This window comes from Nicotiana sylvestris, chromosome 6 (genome assembly GCF_000393655.2).
Source record: "Nicotiana sylvestris chromosome 6, ASM39365v2, whole genome shotgun sequence".
NCBI lineage: Eukaryota > Viridiplantae > Streptophyta > Magnoliopsida > Solanales > Solanaceae > Nicotiana > Nicotiana sylvestris.
In genome coordinates this window covers 199,940,536-199,962,940 of record NC_091062.1, presented here as the reverse complement: position 1 = coordinate 199,962,940, position 22,405 = coordinate 199,940,536, and the positions used below count along the sequence as shown (strand labels likewise).

The following is a 22,405-nucleotide window of genomic DNA, read 5'->3' as shown; positions in this document are numbered from 1 at the left end:
TTTATTTATTTTAATTTTTTTTTTAATCCTAAACTCGTCACTTGAAAAGGAGCTTTTTGCATCTTGCAACTTATACTTTTGAGCTTGAGTTATAAGCAACAACCCTACCAAGTAAAAAATTAAAAAAAAAAAGGATTGACGCCAATACTTCAAGTTAACCTTCTCTTACTTGTATTTTTCACATAATACACGCTGTATTTGGAAGAACAATTTACTAATAAAGAAATCATAATTTAGATTGTGAAAACACATTTTAGTGTAACGGTCCTATTTAGATTTTTCAACAACAACCCCAATCAAATATTATAACAACAACAATAAATTCAGTGTCATCTGAATTTAAAGAAGATAGTGTGTACGTAAATCTTACCTCTATATTAAACAAATAAGTAAATTGTTTCCGATAAATCATCTCAAGAAAAAACTATTTTTTTTAAAAAAAATAGTAGTAACATACAGTAATAAGATATCAAGAAAATCAAAGCAAAAGAAATATGATACAGTAATAAAAATTTAAAAATAAGAAAGTATATGACTAAGGCATGGACAAGAAGGCACGACTACCGCTAGTATAAATTATTAAATACAAAGAGGATTTCTGAGAAAATACCAAAAAGTTCGTATGTTAATGATTAGCCACGTGTCCATGACTTAACCATTTTTATTTCTTTTTTAATTCTCTTCTCCTCCTTTTTATTAGAGTGGAAGCACATGAACATAGCAGAGCATTCCTTATATTTAGCTTCTACACTTGTTATATTAAAGAAGGAGATCTAACCCAAGAAAATAGCTACTCTTTTCCATTTTTAGCGAGTTGACAATTAAAAAATCATTGTTTTTTTCTCTTTCCATAACCGTCCAATTATAATCCTACATATACTTGACTTCTCGTTCATACCCATTTTTTAAAAAAATTTATGAGGAATTCTCTCCTTTTCTCTTAAGGAAGAAGATTATAGTTTGATTTTATTTAATTCTTCGAATTTCCAAATGTTTAAAACATTTTCTATGTCCTCCCGAATGGGAAGAGACTTACAAAGATACAATGAAGGTTGTCGTCAAGTTGTTGGGTACGTATTTCTTTTAATTCTTTTTATTTTTGAAAGTCAAAATATTTCAAGTGGGTTGTTATTTTTATTTTTATTTTCATTTCTTTATCTTTCTTATTTGTGTTTAAGACCAAAAGATAAATGGGGAAGTTTTTGGATACAAGGATTAATTTTTTTTTATCTTAGTTTCTTACGGAGTCGGATTTAAACTCTATGATTTCAGCCTTTAACATTTTTAGCATTGAACTAATTATACTTTTAAAACTATAGATTTAAATTCACTATTTGTTATAATTTTAATAAATTTTACACATAAATTTATGCTACGCTTACCTATATGTTATATACTATATGCTATTATTAAGAACTTGATATGATCTTTCTCTCAAAATTACATATGGTGCAGATGCATTCCTTATAGATACAGAGAAGCTAATCAGTCATCTTCCAATAATGGGACCAGAATTGATGATTTGGAGTTTTTATTGATCAGCTCACAAAAGAGTCCAAGAGTAATGTTCCCTAAGGTAGACATGTCTATAACAAGTCCATCAAAATTTCCTATTGATTTAGCTAATTGGATTATTGTTTTATCACTGCTCAACTGAGGTAAAGTTGATAACATGTGACCGGGAAGTCACGAGTTCGAGTCGTGAAAACAGCCTCTTGCAGAAATGCGGCTGCGTACAATAGACCCTTCTTGTCCGGCCCTTCTCCGGACTCCGCGCATAAAGTAGTTTAGTGCACCGGGCTACCGGCTGCCCCTTTTTCGTATTCCTCAATTGACATTATTGGTTTTGCAATGAATTTACAGGGGGGTTGGGAAATTGATGAGTCGTTGAAAGATGCAGCTTTACGAGAGACCTTTGAGGAAGCTGGGGTTCTCGGCGAGGTTGAAGTTCAGGTTCATATCTGCATCTTAAAGTTATAATTATCGGTATAAGATTAAGCGCGAGATTTTTAAAATCTTTAGTTTTTTATTAAAAGACAGATAATTTAGTATTGGAATGAAATGAACCTTGATGAAATAGATACAAATGATTCATGTAGTTGATTCTGATTAATTAAAAATGTAACATTAGTTGATTGATTTTCTCGTATATATAAGCCTTTTGTTATTGCTGGTTGAATGCAGGATTACTTAGGTACATGGAGTTTCAGGAGCAAAAGCCAAGGCACATTTCATGAGGGGCACATGTTACCTTTGCTTGTAACTGAGGAATTAGATGATTGGCCTGAGAAAACTGCCCGTCGACGTTTCTGGGTTTGTAAATTTTGGATCTCCGCTATCTTTCTATTATCCTTTTGATATCAATTTCTTAGGTTAGATAATGCAGACAGATCCAAAATGTACAACAACAAACCCAGTGTAATTCCATAAGTGAGGTCTGGGGGAGGGTAGTGTGTACGCAAACCTTACCCTTACCATATAAAGATAGAGAGGTTGTTTCCGATAGACTCGCGGCATACTTTTAACCTATATCTTTACAAATTTTTATAAAGTTTGAATACATGTATCTAGTTTGAGGTGTATTGCCCTGATGCTTGATTTGCCTTTGTAAGTAGCATGTTTTGATATGTGGTAACTTTGCTCACTAAGCTTTAGGCAGAGATGATTATTTCCGATATGTCTAAGTATTGATGGGCAGAGTTATTCCGTACTTATGCTGGTGAAAGCTTCAGTAAAAGAATGTGTTTTGATGTGGTGTTTGATTAAATTTGCAGATGAAATTTAATGAAGCGCGAGAAGTATGTTGGCATCCATGGATGAAGGAGGCGTTAGACGTCTTTGCTTCAAAGCTCGCTTATAGAAACAAAGAAGAGCCTCAGACATCATGCCCTTTCAACGAATTGTCAGATAAAACAATGACAAACATTGATACTACAGTCGCTAACCAAATGTACGATGAAGAACCAAGAATCGAAGCTGAAGCTAATCCTTTGACATGTGATGGGCCAAGCATCAACCCAATCTTCGAAGATGAACAGATAATTAGTACTGTAGCCGATTCCATGTTCATTGAGACATTGTTCAGTGAAGAACTGGGAATTAGCCATGTAGCTGCACCAATGTTCAATGAAAGTAAACGAATAAGTATTATTGCTCACAGCTAGCAACGAAAGAAAGAGGAGAAACGTCAGCAAGCTTAAGAAGCATTAGTGGCGAATCCAGAATTTAGACGTTGTGAGTTCTGAAATGTATATCATTCTATTTTCACAACACACATATATAGTTAGCACTGGTTTTGCAAACGTGGTGAACTGGTCATTTGCTCCGCCACTGAGAAACAAAAATAGGCATTGTACTTTGAACCAAGGATCAAGATAGGATGCCTATTCAGTAGAATTCTCAAGGATCCAGGAACCAAGAATGAAGATAGTATGTGAAAGTTTGTGTTAAGTGTAAATAGATTAGGAACTTAAGGGTACATAGTCCGTCTTTTGCTGCTTATTGTACATACTCTCTGACCAATATATTAGTATGAATGTAGAGACTGACATATTATATATGGTTTTACTTTCAATCTCTGTATCTTCAATCTGCAAAGAGAAAGAAAAACCTCAGAATCCTGTTTGATAGAAACCTTGATTATTTTGGAAGCTCAATGGCATTGATCACACCTACTGCCCGAAGAATGATAATACATTAGCGCCCAAGTCCTTCTATTGACTGTGAATTCAAGCAATAGAAGAAAGAGGTTAAGCTTGACAATGGGTTTCTTGTGGAGGTAAAAATATTTGAGGACATGAGTTCATTTAGGGGCAAAGAGAGTTAGAGGGTTTTATGTACAAAATTTGCTGGCTTCATTCTTTAATTCATTGTTTGAGGTTTATACATTCTTTGATATTTTTGAGTACACAAATTAATCTCATTTGTAACATTCCAGAGTCCATTGAATGGTTACTCAGTCATTCGAAATTTATCGAATAAAGTCATGTTTCTTTTGTTCGTAATAGAAACGTGACCTAATTATTTAATAGCATTTAAAAAATTATTCAACTAGATTTTTTAAACTTTTGGTGGCCAAATACTAATTTTAGCCTCTAAATCATCAATCTTTATCTTTTCTTGAGAAATTGAATAAATGAATAAAATAGTTTTCGGGCATATATAATGTTGGAACAAAATAATTGAGTTTTCAAGTATATATAATGTCACGATCCAAAATCCATTTAAGGTCGTGATGACGCCGGACACCGCAGTCAGGCAAGCCAACAATAAATACTTAATTTAGTTCTCATTTTAACATTTTGAAATCATAATTTTCTTTAATTTAAATAGTAAACGATGGCGTTTACAGAGTAGATCATAAAGGTTTAACCATTTCAATACTGAACAATTCGTAATCACCCCAAAATTCGGTGTCACAAGTGCATGAGCATCAACTAGGAATATAAAACAAAATACAACATTTGTCTGGAATACAATTAGACAGGAAGGATAAAAACAACTCTGAAGGAGACTCTGCTGACTGCGGGCCATAACATAGAATGCAACTCACCTAAGTCCCCGCTTTAGCCGTGCCTCTGCGCCCATAAGCCACTAAATATATATGCCTGCACAACAGAATGTGCAGCAAGTGTAGTATGAGAACGTAAACAACGCGTACCCAGTAAGTATCCAGTCTAACCTCGAAAAGTAGAGACGAGGGGTCAACTCCGACACTTACTATGAGCTATAAATAAGATGCCAATGATATAATTTAAACATCGGTTATATAGAACGGTTGTAAGATCAATATTATGAAGTAAGTAAGCAACTCTTTTATAAATAAGATACCTCCAAATTTCTTTCTCATCATTTAACAATTTATCTCAGGCCAATGAGGCAATATCATTTATTATAAATTTTAAAGCAATCAATTTAATCATGCGCAAATCATGCCGATGTCGTACGGCTCGATCCAACAGATAAATATAAATTGTGCCCTGCCGAGAGTCGAATGGCACGAACCATAAATGCATCTATTAAATCTGCTGAGGCGTTCGGCCCGCTCCATGTAAAGATAAACACATTTAAACAACCAAATCAAGAATTTATTAAGGGGCAATTATTCAAGGAAATACCAATTCTCATTTAACGGTCAAGAAAACGAATTTTATCTTTTAAAAATTCCTTTATCAAGTTCAATGTGATTTAGGCAATCAAGTTAACAAGAAGGTTGCAAACATTGCAAGTATAGCATGATTTGGGTCCTAGACTACTCGAACTTAAGCATAATAGTAGCTATGCATGGACTCTCGTCACATCGTGCATACGTAGCCCCCAAAAATAGAAGCACATATTGTATTATTTCACCTATGGGGTTAATTCCCTCTTATAAGGTTAGAAAGGAGACTTACATCACTCCGAAATTCAATAACCGGCTCCCAAGCCCTTCCAACAACTCAAATCGATGTCCAACGCTTCAAAACTAGTCAATAAATGAGCAATTCCATAAATATATACTCTAATACTCATTAAAATCCTATTTACAACAAGTTCCAACTCATCCCCCTCGGATCCACGTTCCCGGATCCAGAAAATTTTTGAAGATAAACTTTACGCATAATCCCACGAACTCAAATATATAATTTATTTCTAATTTCATACCCAAATTCGTGGCAAAATCCAAAAATATCAATTTTTAGTTTTTTCTTCAAAATTCCAAGTTTCTACAAATTTTCATGTCTAAATCCATATATAAATCTTGTATTTAACTCAAAATTAGAAGAAATCACTTACCTGTTGATGAAGATGGAACCCCCTCTCAAAATGCTCTTAAAAATTGCGTAAGTCCAAGTGGAAAATGAGAGAAATAGGCTAAGACCCGGAAAATTAAAAGCCCTTGGCTCCAGTTGCAGATGTCGCAAATTGTCCTCGACATGGTCGCATTTGCGACCAAAATCTTCGCAAATGCGAAGAGGAAAGCATCGCAAAAATGATCAATTCTTCGCAAATGTGATCCTTCCCTCAGCAGCCCAGGTTCGCAAATGCGAACACTACCTCGCAAATGCGATAGTCGCATTTGCAACCAATACCTCGCAAATGCGATCACGCCAGAACCACCAATTCCAACTTCTTTACAAAATACTCCGAAGCTACTCTGAAACTCACCCGATCCCCCGGGGCTCCAAACCAAATACCCACACAAGTCTAAAAATATAGCACGAACTTTCTCAGGGCCTCAAATCACATCAAACAACCTCAAATTCATGAATCGCACCCCATTCCAAGCTTAATGAACTTTAGAACTTCAAACAACCATATTCGATGCCGAAACCTATCAAATCACGTCCGATTGACCTCAAATTTTGCTCACAAGTCACATTCGACATTACGGACCTACTCCAACTTCCGAAATCGGTATCCGACCTCGATATCTAAACGTCCACTTCCGGTCAAACTTCTCAAAAATCTTTAAATTTCTAACTTTCGCCAAATGACCCCATAATGACCTATGAACCTCCAAATCTACTTCCGGACATGCTCCCAATACTAGAATCACCATACGAAGCTATTCCATACTTGGAATCCCCAACGGACATTGATAATATTGAAATGCACTTCAACGCAAATTTATGAAATTTTTCCAAAATGCCAACTTCCATAATAGGAGCCGAAACGCTCTCAGGTCATCCAAAACCCGATATGGATATATGCCTAAGTCCATAATCATCATATGCCTGTTGGAACCTTCAAATCCCGATACCGAGGTCGTTTACTCAAAAATTCAATCTTAGTCAATTCTTCCAATTTAAAACTTCTGAAATGAGAATTTTCTTTCCAAATCAACTTTGAACTTTCGAAATCCCAATTCCGACCATGCGTACAAGTCATAATACCTGAAATGAAGCTACTCATGGCCTCAAACTGCCGAACGGCGCGCTAGAGCTCAAAACGACCGGTCGGATCGTTACATTCTCTCTCACTTAAACATACGTTCGTCCTCGAACGTGCTAAGAATTGCTGTGGTGTTGTCTAAAATCACTATTTAACACCTCGCGCACCTACCCATGCTACCACAACTCAGTTGAGCACATTAGATCGAGCCAATATGAAGATTCTCCCTTTTTTTATTGTCAAATAAGCCTTAGAGCCCAATTCCAACATCCGGAATTCTCTACCAGGCATGTTTCCATCATACAAACATCGTATCAATCATTGCATGATGCACCAATACATGATTGCATACCTTTGTTGAATCCACACTATGCACTTCATAACTCACATGTCTATAATAACATCCTCTGGTAACAATAGCCAAAATTTCATGAATCTGATGCTCACAACACACCTCATGACACATATAAGATATGTTCCAACTCTTGCAATAATGCCATGACGGAAGAGATGTATGGGAATTCATAACCAATTGTCGAGTCAATAGTTCATTGAGTTCCTCCTCTTGACAAGAACCATTACCTCATTATGGACCAAATAACGGTATTTTCTCTTTAATACGCTTTACAAAAATGCAATCGCACTGATCTGATGCCCAATAATCTTGTCTCAACCAGAATAAGCTGCTCAGGCAATAAGCCACCCCAGACATTGCCAAAAGTCTCATGTGATGCGACAATGTGCCAAAAAGCCACAAACTCGAATGTGATACATAAGGAAAACAAACTCTGGAAAAACTACTCAACCCATGTAACTAATTAATCAACCGAAAAGGTGTTATGAAACTTCCTCAGAAAATGAGAAACAAGACGCACAAGAATAAATATAGGGGATTGTACTTAACATCACGCTGTTGCGGCGTGCAACCCGATCCACACATAATACCGTTGCGGCGTGCAACCCGATACAACAACATACCCGTGGTGGCGTGCCACCCGATCCAACCATATACCTATGGCGGCGTGCCACCCGATCCACGCGTAACAATAAATAGGGAAGTACCCATCAAGCCAAAAATACTTATACCTACGAAATACCCGAATATCAACCACAAGCACGGGAAGTGCATAATACAAACCTTAAGAAGATGGACAACGTCATACGCTACGAAACTCAAGCACAACTAAGGTGCAAAAAGAGCCCCCCTGCTCTCACAACAACACGAATTTCACAGGATCTCAATACGAGTGCGAATAATCAAATCGCCTCACACCCACATGGCACAATAGAGATTACACGGAATGGCTGACGACAAAAATAACATCCAAGGCCCGAAGACTCCTCCGTAAATAATGCTATGCTGAAATGAACACATTCGGTATGATATAGAGCTCACATTCATATTTAGATCCATCCATGGACCTCAAGCCAATTCTGATTGTACCGTACTAGACTAAAAATCTTTCAAGGATCCACCATAACCCTTTTTCATGACTACATGTCACACTTATACAATGTTCCCATAGGATACGCTTCCATGAACTTCCGCACCAGGTAATAAGTCTGCACATCCATACCACCGGCCATACTAATACGTAAAGCGAATCAAGGACCCGCAAATCAGTACACAAAGCCTCTTACACAAGACACCAACCTCAGGTGATGCTGAAGACAATACCAGCTTACTCTAAACATCTGAATCCTTTTCTGCTCATCCGAGCTCGTGACATTCTTGTCAACACCGAACTACGACCTTGATCCTTACTCCAAATTCCCATGTCGCTCACTGCACCTAATATACCAATACGTAAGAGTACAAGAATTTCATCATAACTTCTGAACCACTAATAGGGTAGATACTTCATCATATAGAAACTTTTTACTTAGCTCATTTCAAGAAAACCATTGCAACATGTGACTTAATTCTCATAACCGCAGAAAATACAAACCTCGAGTAGTGGTCTGAACTACCAAAATTCCTTCGGGATCCATCTACACATAATGGCCATAATACTCGAATGCCTCCAAGTAAAGTCAATTACGGCTGCCGTCAAGCCTCGCACTTACTGCCACAAATCACATGCATGACTTAACACGGTGAAGGAATTGATCATTGCCACTATCATGCCAATTCAACCATTGCTAACTGATCAGATTTCTTCTAATTTACTCTGGACTTTCCTTAGGAATAATAATAACTCCACTCCAAACATAGCGAGCCTACATCCACACTCATTCCAAGTGGCCTTATTTCACGAGACCATGATGTCTCAAATTCCATGAACCATCTCATACCCTCCTTGTGCGCATATTCACATCTTCAACTCGTACACCCATTCTAATAGTTCCTCTATGAATTTGAAGTTATTTTCTCCCATTCCTCCAATGTTATACCGCAGACCAAAGATAACATAGAGCACTCCAAGCCCCATTCATAATTCATTTTATAAGCTCGATACTTAACCATACTACAGACTTAAAATCTTTAGGCACCGCACTTTGTCTTTTGAATCCACTAGTACGGTTATTGAGAGTCACCCATTCTGACTTGTTCCCAAATATGATTAAACTCCAAGGCTCTGCTAGCACATGAATACCCTCTCAAAGAAGCACCCGGCTGAATCACTTTCCTTATAAATCACATCTATACGAAGCATAAATTTTGAGCCTTCCCAAAGCCACAACACGAATCGATAAGGCCACTGATGTTTTCTTTCCTTAGTCTTAATAATCCACCAATATGCCGATAACCAGAAACCTCACAAGTAGATAACCATACAATCCAATCGTAAGCGGTGAGGCTCTCCCACATAGCTTGAAGCTACCATTGCATAAGTCTGGAACCTACCAAAGATTCCTTATCCCCTATTGACATGATCTTGCACAATCAACCCGCCAAATTCCTCAAAATCCTTCTGTTAGCATTTCATGAACACTTTGAATCACTAGCCACATTTACATATTCAACCTCTTACCGGATATCTAGTAGAATTCGTTGTAGAAGCTTCGTCAACACTACGTGACCGCTAGCCTACTCATAGGAGACAACCTACATGTGGAAATTACATGCTGACATCTTCCAACGTCGCTGCACTAGGTACAATCACTACGAAACTAGTAAACCATTTTGATACCAAGCTCATTCGCCAGCTGCACAAGTCCCTTCACTCTTTATGGACATCAACTAAAGGTGCGACAATACATTTCAATCGAAAGTCATGTTGCATTCTTCTTCATATCAAGCAAATTCATTTCTGTCATATCCAATCTTCCTCCGTATAGCAGCCAATATTCCAAATTAAGCCTGTAGACCTAGTTACTGTCCACCATGAATCCTAAATCACTCCAAATTCTCCTCAAGATGTGTAGTCATCCTACCACAGGACCCATATGCTACTCTGCCACTTTGGTCAAACTCTCTCCTTTAAGCAACTACTCGACTTTTGTTTCTCACACTGGGCCTTCAAAAAATTTAACCACCGCAAGACACCTCCCACATGTACTTCCTCATCCTCCGCTGCCCAGTTGTTGCCTTAAATCAAAATCCATCTTTGTAGCACTTGAACCAATAGATTACTACCAACTTTAAACCTCTTCGAAAATCATCTTTCTTGAGCCATCAACATCGGGAATACAGATTCGATCATGAACCACAACACACTGCGATCTCTAACAGCCGCTTCCTCGGTACTATTTCACAATACCCTGGCCTGAAGGCAAATTGATGAAGACCATAACACCGGCGAACTTAAAACATTCGATCAAGGACGACAACACTACATTAATGATGAAAATTCTACCACGCTCGAAAATACCAAGTCTCGTTACTCCATCAACCCAAATCAGAGCATTCATAGTTCGATTGCCTTTCCTTCTTTGGAAATAAAATACTAAATTGTCTGAATCATGCATTGAGTAAGCCTCCTTTAAGTCATTCACTACTTCGATGCATAGACAAGCACCTAATCATTACACAGTCACTGTGTGATAGCAGTGCACGAATCATCATAACAATTAACGCCAAATCTCAAAACCGTAGATAGTATTGATACTGAGCTGAAATAACAGAACAACTATCCTCAAGGCGATGTCAATATCCCAATCAAACACGCATGGAGAAACATCCTGCACCACAACTGTAGCACCATTACAATTCCTCAATTCCCGATTTATAACAAGCGATTCACGTCGCATAAGATTGAATAGGGAAGAAACAAATGCAAAAGCCTCAAAGGAATCAAATCGCACAATGAGGAATCAAGAAGGGAAGTGCTCCTAACATCCCTGTAGTCTCTCGAAGATAAGTATAGACTTCTCCTTACCGATTCGCAAGACTCTACTAGACTTTCTCATGACTCGTGAGACCTAAGTAAACCTAGTGCTATGATACCATGTTATCACGACCCAAAATCCATTAAAGGTCGTGATGGCGTCGGACAGCACTGTCAGGCAAGCCAACAATAAATACATAATTTAGTTCTCATTTTAATATTTTGAAACCATAATTTTCTTTAATTTAAATAGTAAATGATGGAATTTACAGAGTGAATCATAAAGGTTTAACCATTTTAATACTGAACAACCCGCAATCACCCAAAAACCCAGTGTCACAAGTGCATGAGCATAAACTAGGAAGATAAAATAAAATACAGCATCTCTCTGGAATACAATTACCCAGGAAGGATAAAAATAACTCTGAAGGGGACTCTGCTGATTGCGGATCGTAACATAGAATGCAGCTCACCTAAGTCCCCGCTTTAGCCGCGCATTTGCCCCCACAAGCCACTAAACATATATGCTTGCACAACAAAATATGCAACAAGTGTAGTATAAGTACGTAAACAACGCTTACCCAGTAAGTATCCAGTCTAACCTCGAAGACGTAGTAACGAGGGGTCGACTCCGACACTTACTATGGGTTATAAATAAGATGCCAATGATATAATTTAAACATGGTTATATAGAACGGCTGTAAGCTCCATATTATGAAGTAAGTAAGCAATTATTTTATAATTAAGAAGCCTCCAAATTTCTTTCTCATTATTTAAAAATTTATCTTAGGCCAATGAGGCAATATCATTTATTATAAATTTCAAAGCAATCAATTTAATCATGCACAAATCATGTTGAGGTCGTACGGCTGGATCCAACATATAAATATAACTTGTACACTGCCGAGAGTCGAACAACACGAACCATAGATGCATCTATTAAATCTACCAAGGCATTTGGTCCGCTCCACGAAAAGATAAACACATTCAAACAACCAAATCAAGAATTTATTAAGGGGCAATTATTCAAGAAAATGCCAATTCTCACTTAACGGTCAAGAAAACAAATTTTATCCTTTAAAATTTTTTTACTAAGTTCAATGTGATTTAAGCAATCAAATTAACAAGATCGTTGCAAATATCGCAAGTATATCATGATTTGGGTCCTAGACTACCCGGACTTAAGCATAATAGTAGCTACGCTCGGACTCTCCTCACCTCGTGCATACATAGCCCGCACAAATAGATGCACATATTGAATTATTTCACCTATGGGGTTAATTCCCTTTTACAAGGTTAGAAAGGAGACTTACCTTGCTCCGAAATTTAATGACCGGCTCCTAAGCCCTTCCAACAACTCAATCGATACCCAACGCTCCAAAACTAGTCAATAAATGAGCAATTCCATAAATATATACTCTATTACTCATTAAAATCCTATTTACAAAAATTTCCAACTCCGTTCGAAAAGTCGATAAAAATCACCCCCGAGCCCACGTGCCCAAATTTTGAAAATTTTCAAAGATAAAATTTACCCATAACACCACGAACTCAAATACATAATTTATTTATCAATTCCATGCACAAATTCATAATCAAAATCCAAAAATGCCAATTTTTATGTTTTTCTTCAAAATAAATATCTACAAATTTTCATGTCTAAATCCATACATAAATCTTGTATTTAACTCAAAACTAGAAATAATCACTTACCTCTTGATGATAATGGAACCCCCTATCAAAATGCTCTCGAAAATTGCCTAAGTCCAAGTGGAAAATGAGGGAAATGGGCTAAATCCCGGAATAAAAATTCCTTGGCTCCAGTTGCAGATGTCACATTTGCAATACCTGGCTCGCAAATGCGATGGTCGCATTTGTGACAAATTCATCGCAAATGAGAAGCCAAGTTGTCCCTGCCATGGTCGCATTTGTGACTAAAATCTTCGAAAATGCGAAGAGGACAACATCGTAAAAAGTGATCAATTCTTCGCAAATGCGATCCTTCCCTCAGTAGCCTAGGTTCGCAAATATGAACGCTACCTCGCAAATGCGATAGTCGCATTTGCGATCAATACCTCGCAAATGCGATCACATCAGAACCAACAATTCCAACTTCTTCACAAAACACTTTGAAACTACTCTAAAACTCGCTTGAGCCCCCAATGCTCTAAACCAAACACCTACACAAGTTTAAAAACAAAACACGAACTTGCTCGCGGCCTCAAATTACATCAAACAACATCAAATTCATGAATAGCATCCCATTTCAAGCTTAATGAACTTTAAACTTCAAACTTTCACATTCAATGCCGAAACCTATCAAATCACGTTCGATTGACCTCAAATTTGCACACAAGTCAAAGTAAACATTATGGACCTACTCTAACTTTCAGAATCAGAATCCGACCCTGATATCAAAAAGTCCACTTCCAGTCAAACTTCTCAAAAACCTTCAAATTTCTAACTTTCGCCAAATGACCCTTTAATGGCCTACAGACCTCCAAATCTACTTCTAGACATGCTCCCAATACCAGAATCACCATACGGAGTTATTCCAAGACTCGAAATCCCAAACGGACATCGATAACATTGAAATGCACTTAAACCCAAATTTATGAAATTCTTCCAAAATGCCAACTTCCACAATAGGCGCCGAAATGCTCCCGGGTCATATAAAACCCAATCTGGACATACGCCCAAGTCCAAAATCATCATACAAACCTGTTGGAACCTTCAAATCCTGATTCCACGGTCGTTTACTAAAAAATCCAACCTTAGTCAATTCTTCCAATTTAAAGCTTCCGAAATGAGAATTTTCTTTCCAAATCAACTCTGAACTTCCGAAATTCCAATTCCGACCATGTGTACAGGTCATAATACCTGAAGTGAAGCTACTCATGGCCTCAAACTCTCGAACGATGCGCTAGAGCTCAAAACAACCGGTCGAGTCGTTACATATAATGTATATTATACATATACCGCTATCTTGAATAGTTATATTTTTTAATTATATGCATGGATTATATCCTTTAAAAGAATTTATTATCTTTCATTCTCAATTGTTTAAATAATTGTTTGAGTTTTTATTGTTATTATGAAATCCATTTATACAAAACAAATTGTTCTCATTATTATTTTTTAATTGTAATCAATTATTTTATTTATCAATTTTAGGTGCTTAAACTCTTAATTTAAACTCAAACATAATTTTTAATAAAATATTTATGTAACTTAAAAACATTTCTCATTGAAACAAGGTATACGACAACACCTGGATGTTATTACTAGTTAGATAATTGTCACGACCCAAAATTCAACTAGTTGTGATAGCACCTAACCCAACCCACTAGGTAAGCCAATTAACAACTATCCAAATTAATGAGATTTTTCAAGAAAAAAATAATAATAAAACTGTTTTTATATAAGAATTCCCAAGGACTGGTAGTACAAATCATGACCTTCTAAGATGTAGAGTTTCCAAAGCTAGTATGAAATAAATACATAATCTGTTTGAATATACATAAACAGATTTTTCATAAGCCTAAAGCTACCATGAACAAGAGACAGCTATAACCGGAACGTAGGTACATCTTCCGATCCAAATCTTGTCGTACATAATAACATCAACATCCAACAACTACACGCAAGGTGTAGAAGTATAGTATGAGTAAAACCGACTCCATATACTCAATAAGTAGCAAACTTAACCTTAGTTTGAAAGTAGTGACAAGCTGGAATAAAAGTTAATGTCCAACATCGATAGCCAACAACAAGTCATAACATAATAACAATGGTAAAATAAGTGACTCAGAGAAAAAATGCTCAACTCTTTCACAGTTCTGGAAAATAGGCATGCTTTTCAAGTATCTAAGTGAAAACCTAAATCTTTTATCGTAAACACCAAAAATATGAGTAAGTTTGTAAAACTGCGATCTTTTCCAAAAGCCTTTAACAGATAAATGTTTCATATTCAAATGCATGAGGAAAAACACATCTCTATGCCTACATGCCAATGTATGCATACAAACTGTAATACCATGCAGTGATAAAACCATATGCATACTCTCGGTGCATCAATACACTCAGTCCTCCCAACCACTTAATCCTCACAGTCACTCAGTCCTCACAACCACTCAATCACTCAGTCCTCACAATTACTCGGTGTTACACCCCATGTTTTCGTATGTGAGAGTACATTGTAAGTCAACTGATGTAAGCTTAGAAATGAGATCATCTTTGAAAGTACATAATGTAAGTTAATCATGTTACCTCGGAGGTTACAATTATTGAAGATCATGAACAACAAGTACAAAGAGGGTTAGAAAGTTCAGAAGCTAAGGAATTGAAGAAAATAATGTTTCGTCGAGAGTCGACAAGTTGGGAATGTTACAACATGTACTTTTGGGGTGAGACTAGGGTGCTTAACATGATAAGGAAGTTATGTTATGAATTATGCTAGTCGTATGATAGTCGTGTGTTATGTTTTGAAGTTAAGAGAGTTGTGGAACAAAAGTCGATGAAAGTCATCACAAGTTAAGTTCATAAGTTTTACTGAAAATTTGGGTCAAATGTAACTGCGATCTTTTCTCAATATACTTATAGTTATGGGGTTTTCCACCGATAAAATTGAAGATATATGAGTCTACTTTCTAACGTATTAAACTGTTTGTAAATATGACATTGCATTAAAGAGATATGAACATTTTTGCAAGACTGCGCAAGCTGCTAGGTGAAAAGTAGGTGTTTACCTACTTGCTTAAATGAGAGCCCAAAAATGGGCCATTTCTAGTCGTCCAAAGAGGCCTTTTAAAGGCCTATTTTCTTCATATATTATACTGAAAATAGGGCATAATAACCAGATATAAGCTCTACAAAAATCCTTCCAAAAATTTCGCACAAACCCTAAGTGATTTTCTCTTCCTTTCAAGTTCTAATTGGGGGTAAAAACCTAGAGTTTGAAGAATCAAGATAGGAGCTGAGTTATCCAAAAAATAAGGTACGTTTACTGCTCTATTTCATCCATTTTCTGCTATAAAATTATGGTGAGTCGTCCTATACTTGTAAGAACTCAAAGGACGGTGATTGAAAGCCGTGAGTTCGAGTTATTCACTTGTAGCAGACTGTTTTGTGAACTATTTTGTGTTGTTGTTGGGAGGTGTGTTTTACTACTGTTTTGTGGAGTTTTGGAGGAGGAAGGGTGTGGAGAAACACCATATAAATGTAGGGTGGTGGGCTGGTAGTTCGTCTTAACATTTTCGGGTCGTTTGACACTACTACAGTGGTCGTTTTGTGTATGACGAGTGTCTGGCGTGTGTATAAATTAAACTCGTACTCTGTCAAATTATAGTATAGAAAGATATCGAACCCACAAAGATTGATTTATCTATTCTACAGACGTTTCTTATTTTAATTACTAGAGAAAATCAGAAAGAGTTGAGTTGTAAATTAACTAACTAAAAATGCATGAATAGAGCAGTAGAAAATATTTTATTTTTCACAAATATAATAAAAGGTGTTGGGATCTTGACTTCACTTAATATTTCTATTATATAGTAGAATTATTATTCTTTAATTTTTATTTCTCAAAAATGTTTAAATGCCTCTCACGATTGCAAATATATATTACTACTTAAGTTGAATAATTAATTGTACTCCTCTCAGTTATACAAATTAATCTTCAAAATAGAAATATAAAGAACCAGAAATATATGATTGAACTAAAACATGCTCTTGATAGTAAGTTCCTTTCGGTTACCCTACTTGTTATAACTGATTATTACACCATTCACCTCTCTCGATTACAAATAAGTTTAAAATTAATTATAACATAAAAGAGATAGATGTTACTGAATAAATATTAACATTTATCAATACTACATTTAACTATATTATTCCTTTCGCCTGTCTCGATTACAGAATTAATAAACAGTTAATATGTAGTACACGATAGATAGATGTTAATAAATTAAATAACGTCTAACTGTAAAAGTAGATAAAAGTTAAATAAATTCTAGCTCAAGCAAGTGAATTTGAGGAATAATATCTACTATTATATAGAAATATTAAGATCCGTGTTTCTCCCAACACAAGAAAAGTTACTCCATACTGGAACTAGTACTAACAATGGAAATATTCATGTCCATTAAATAAGAAAATAGAAGAATAATTCCCCCTATTTAATTAAAAGCGGGAACTAGAGTAATTTCCTACACTAAAATTTATTTAGAAACAACAATTAAACCACTATTGCGATTTAAAAGAAAAGATAACTCGATACTAGTGAAAGAAATAAAGTAGAGAAGCTTATTAAGAATTTGAATTTAGACTTCTCGCTCTAAGCTTTCTCTCTACTGCCCTCTTCCTCTGATCGGGCAACATCTCTTTATATAAGAAAGTTTCATGACGACTTCTCGATTTAGGGCTAGATTTCCATGGCAAATCCAGATTTTGCATTTGCAGATATGAGAATTCGTCATTCTAAGTTTAGATTTCGTCGATTTCATCATGGCAAATCTAGATTTTGCATTTGCAGATATGAGAATTTGAATTCTCGATTTGGTGCTAGATTTCAATGGCAAATCTAGATTTTGAAATTGCAGAGATGAGAATTCTGCAATTCTAAGTTTAGATGTCATCATGGCAAATCGAGACTATGTGCATTGTCACGGCAGTAATGAATCATAGCTCGATCTTACACTTCTTTATTGTATTTTTATTGAATATTTATTTTTCTTTTTTCATGTTGTGCACAATAATTCTGCTATAATTATTCCTGCAAAATAAAGTTAAGAATATGGAGGAAACATGATAATTTATATATTTTTATGAGAGAAATTATTTGGTTAATATCTGGTAAAATGCACTTATTAAATTCTCTCATACTTAAACTTTTACTCATCCTCGAGAAAAGAAAACAAATGAACATAGTAACTAAACACTAAAGTGAAATCATGAGAGGTTTTGACAGAGAAGAATTGACTAAGACCAATTCACCAGTTTAAACAACCTTTAACCGTACGCAAATTAACTTTTTGAGAATCGAAATCACAATATTTTCTAATCCCAAGTGTGTCTCACTAGATGAAGAGAGATGCCCATATATCACACAATGTATAGATAAAGAACAGAGAAGGGCATGAATAGAAAAATTCGCTCACTCTCAATACAGAAGTACCTCAAGCTACTGAAAATTGCCATAAGCTTGACTATTACGTGGTTCTCTACTAATATAGGAGTCTCTGAGTTGAGATCATGTAGGACTTTTACAAGGTTGTAATGTAGGCTTAGGAAATGGAAGAATACATATAGATAATAGTAACTCAAAATCCCTGTAGGCACTACACTTTTTTATCGCTCAAGCACGATTGTCTTCCATATTCTTTTCAGCAATCGACCTCCCTTTTTAAAACCCAATTCATATATATATATATATATTTGAATGGAACTGACAATATCTCTTCGTTGTTCCCTTTTCTTTTGTAACCTTTTTTTTTGGTCAGAATTTCATAAGCAACCTTTTTTTAATTCTCATAAAAAACATCTCAAGAGATCAACAAGCTCAAATGATTGTTCTTTCATCAGTTCTTTCCACAATTACACCTCACGCCTAGATTTTTACATTCAGATCAACTCTTAAGCGCCCAAAGGGAATTGGATGAACAAATAGTAAGTCGTAACAACAAATAGGCTAAGGGTTAAAGCTTGAGGACCAACAAAAGGAGATAATTTATTCAGGCTCACTGGGCTAACTAGGGATAAAGATTATCAAGGTAGGTTAATTAGGCTATGGCTGAACAAAGAAAGCCTACTTTCATTTCACAACTCAAAGATCTACCTAGAATTTTGATTCAAACCACATTCAAGGAAAGTTCTAGATTTCCAAATAAGTAGGAGAACTAGACAATATAAGCTAACCGCACAATACACTTGGAACCAACAAAAACTATGATTTTGTCACGACCCTAACCCGGACCCGGTCGTGATGGCGCCTCTCGTAAAGACAAGGCCAGCTAACTATTTCCAATTCGATGTTAAACAGTTAATCAACAATAAAATAGCCTAAACCATGATTAATAATACGAAGTGGCAGATAATATCAATAAAATGCGGAAGTACAACCCAATACAGCCCTAATCGGGGTGTCATAAGCCAGGAGCGTCTATAGGACATAATACAAGTCTGCTAAATCCATAAACTAGTACAAATGTTTGAAGGGAAATAGAAATGATAAAAGAGTAGAGACACGGGGCTGGGGACGTCAACAACTACCTCGTAGTCTCCGAACGCTCGCCTGAAACTGGAGGGATCAGCACTCGGGAGCGGTACCAACTACGCCTGAATCTGCACACAGGGGTGCAGGGAGTAAAGTGAATACTCCAACTCAGTGAGTAACAAATGTAAATAATGATGACTGAAAGTAAGAAAATGCGTGAGGCACAACACATTCTATAATAAAGCAGTAAAACAGTGGAAAGTCAAGTAAAATCCTCTTTCAACAACAAGTAATTGACAAGTAATTAAGATAAAGCAACCAAATAGAAGTTCGCCCCTCGGGCGCAGTATCATCACATCCTCCCCTCGTGTAACATCTCAGAACAATAACAGCCCCTCAGGCTCAATATCACATCACAATGGGTACCCGCGCTCACTGAGGGTGTGCAAACTCCTGGAGGGGCCCCTTACGACCCAAGTGCAATAATAAGCTATCTCGTGGCATCAAATCTAGGCCCTTGACCTCATATCAATCAAGCCACCTCGTGGCATATATATCTCAGGCCCTCGGCCTCAAATCAGTATCAGTGTTTCCTCACAACTAGGCCCTCGGCCTTACTCAGTCAAAAAAATACTCACAAGCCCCTCAGGCAATAGTAAAGCAGTGTTTCTCAGCCCAAACATCATTTAAAATATCATTTAAGTCTTAAAACTGAGTAAAACATGACTGAGTATGAAAATAGTGGAAAATAACATGATTGAGTTCAAGTATAAAGTCAAAACAGTGAGGAAATAGCAATGAAAATCCCCGAAGGGTTCAAATAGTTGGCACGAAGCCCAAATATGGCATTCAACCCAAATAATGATGATAACAAATAGTTTTCAGTCAAATACGCGGTAAAATCATCAATCGGGACGGACCAAGTCATAATCCCCAATTGTGCACGACCCCACGCTCGTCATCAAGCATGTTCCTCACCTCAATATAGCACTACGATGTGCAAATCCGGGGTTTCGAACCATCAGAACATCATTTACAATTATTACTCACCTCGAACCGGCTAAATCTCTAGCTCACGATGTCTTTACCCCTCGAATCGGCCTCCACGCATGTCGAATCTATCCAAAAATCAGAACGAGGACATCAAAACATGCTAAGGGAACAAAGCCCAAGCAAAAACAATCAATAAAGGGCACAAATCCCGAAATTACCAAAACCCGACCCCCGGTCCCACGTCTCAAAATTCAGAATTTTTTACACCAATAGATTCCTTATCTTCCCACGAGTCTATGCATATCAAGAATACCAAAATCGGAGTTCAAATGATCCCTCAAATCCTCAATTTAAGGCCTCTTAAACTCAAGCCTTAATCCTCCATTTTTAGCCCTTTAATTCCTTTAATTTCAGCCTTAATCCACAAAATACTACCATAGAAATGTGTTTTAGGTCCAAAATCCTTACCTTAACAAAGTTCCCTTGAAATCCCTCTTCCAAATCGTCCAAAAACTCTCAAGCCGAAGTCAAAAATGGTGAAATGACCCAAATATGCGCGAAGGACTCTTTTAGTTCATCTGCCCAGTTGTTCCGCATCTGCGGCACCTTTTGTCGCTTCTGTGATACCGCATATGAGGTCTATCCACTGCTTCTACGGAAATCACTTAAAGGCCAATTCTGCATCTGCAGTCCACTCTCCGCATCTGCGACTACGCAGGTGCGATCCAACTACAGCATCTGCGGTTCCAGGCTTTCCTCTCGAATTCACTTCTGGAACCTCTATCATTGCACCTACGACGCCGCACCTGCAGTCCCCAAACCGTAGGTGTGAAAACACTAGAAGCAAAAAAATCTCAGCAGCTGAATAACCTTTCAACTTCTCCGACGACCACCCGAAATCATCCCGTGGCCCCGGGACCTCAACCATAAGCATACTGATAACTAGGGATTTTAATGCATTTTATACTCATATTAGAAATTCATACAAAATAGTCCCAAAAGGCTCACAAGTTGTGCTTGATTGTAGGTTTGATCAACAAAGTGACAAGATGTCAAAGATTAGCTCAAAAGGAGTGAAACTTGCACAAGTACCAAGACAAGACAAAGCTAAAGCTCAGGCAAAGCAAGGCCAGTACAGCCGCACTACATTCTATGCGGTCCGCGCTGTGAGATTCAGAGAGCATGAATTTCAAGGCACAAAGGCAATGCGGCTGCACTAGGATTTGTGCGGTCCGCACTGAAGGCAATGCGGCCGCACTCAATTTAGTGCGGTCCGCAAAAGCCAAGATCAGAGAAGTGCCAGTTTCAAGGATTCAATTCAATGCGGTCCGCATTCCATTTTGTGCGGACCGCACTAGAAGCCTCCGCGGCCGCAGTCCATTCTCTGCGGTCCGCAATGCCTGAGTTCAGAGAGTCAGATCTTCAGATTCAAATCCCTAGTGAGGCTGCACACCATTTTGTGTGGTCCGCACTAACCCTGCATGGGCAGCTTAGTATAAATAACTTCTTTTCCCATTTTTTAGGGTATCAAATATTGTAATTAAGCAGCTGCACTCGTGGGTTCGAGATTCTTAGCTATTTTGGGCAATTTTATCTACTTTTCATCATTGAATCTTGTTATTTAGCTTAGCAATTAATTAATATGAGTTATTCTTAATCTATTTCTTGTTTTTCTTAGTCAATTATGAGTAGCTAGACCCATAAGCTAGGGTTGTGGCTCAACCCTAGTGTGGGTAATTGACGGGTCTTGTATTTTAGAGCTAGATTGACTATGGGTGTTTAATATTTGTGCCAATTTCATGGTTAATTGTTGAATTAGTGGTTGCAAACACTAGTTTGTGTTTAGTTGACTTGGGCTCTTCTTGAGAAAGAGAGCCTAAGTCTCCAAAATTGGTCCAACAAGGAATTGAGGCGTGCTCAAGAGATTGATAGCCCCAATTAAAGGTTTAAACCTCATGAGAATAATACCCGACTTGAACCCTAGTTGCTTGTGCGAATTTGCATACCCAATTGGTCTTGAGAAAGTCAATTTGGGCAAAATCACTCGAACCACCGA

General features: G+C 37.0%; 1 protein-coding gene across 1 annotated transcript; it reads left to right on the top strand.

The window, feature by feature from the left end:
- Window positions 1–718: 718 nt before the first annotated feature.
- Window positions 719–3,670, top strand: LOC104228088 (nudix hydrolase 18, mitochondrial-like). Its single transcript, XM_009780490.2, has 5 exons — window positions 719–1,070; window positions 1,456–1,576; window positions 1,864–1,953; window positions 2,185–2,313; window positions 2,775–3,670. The coding sequence occupies exons 1-5, from the start codon at window positions 991–993 to the stop codon at window positions 3,162–3,164; spliced, it is 810 nt and encodes a 269-aa protein (XP_009778792.1). The 5' UTR covers window positions 719–990; the 3' UTR covers window positions 3,165–3,670.
- Window positions 3,671–22,405: the final 18,735 nt, after the last annotated feature.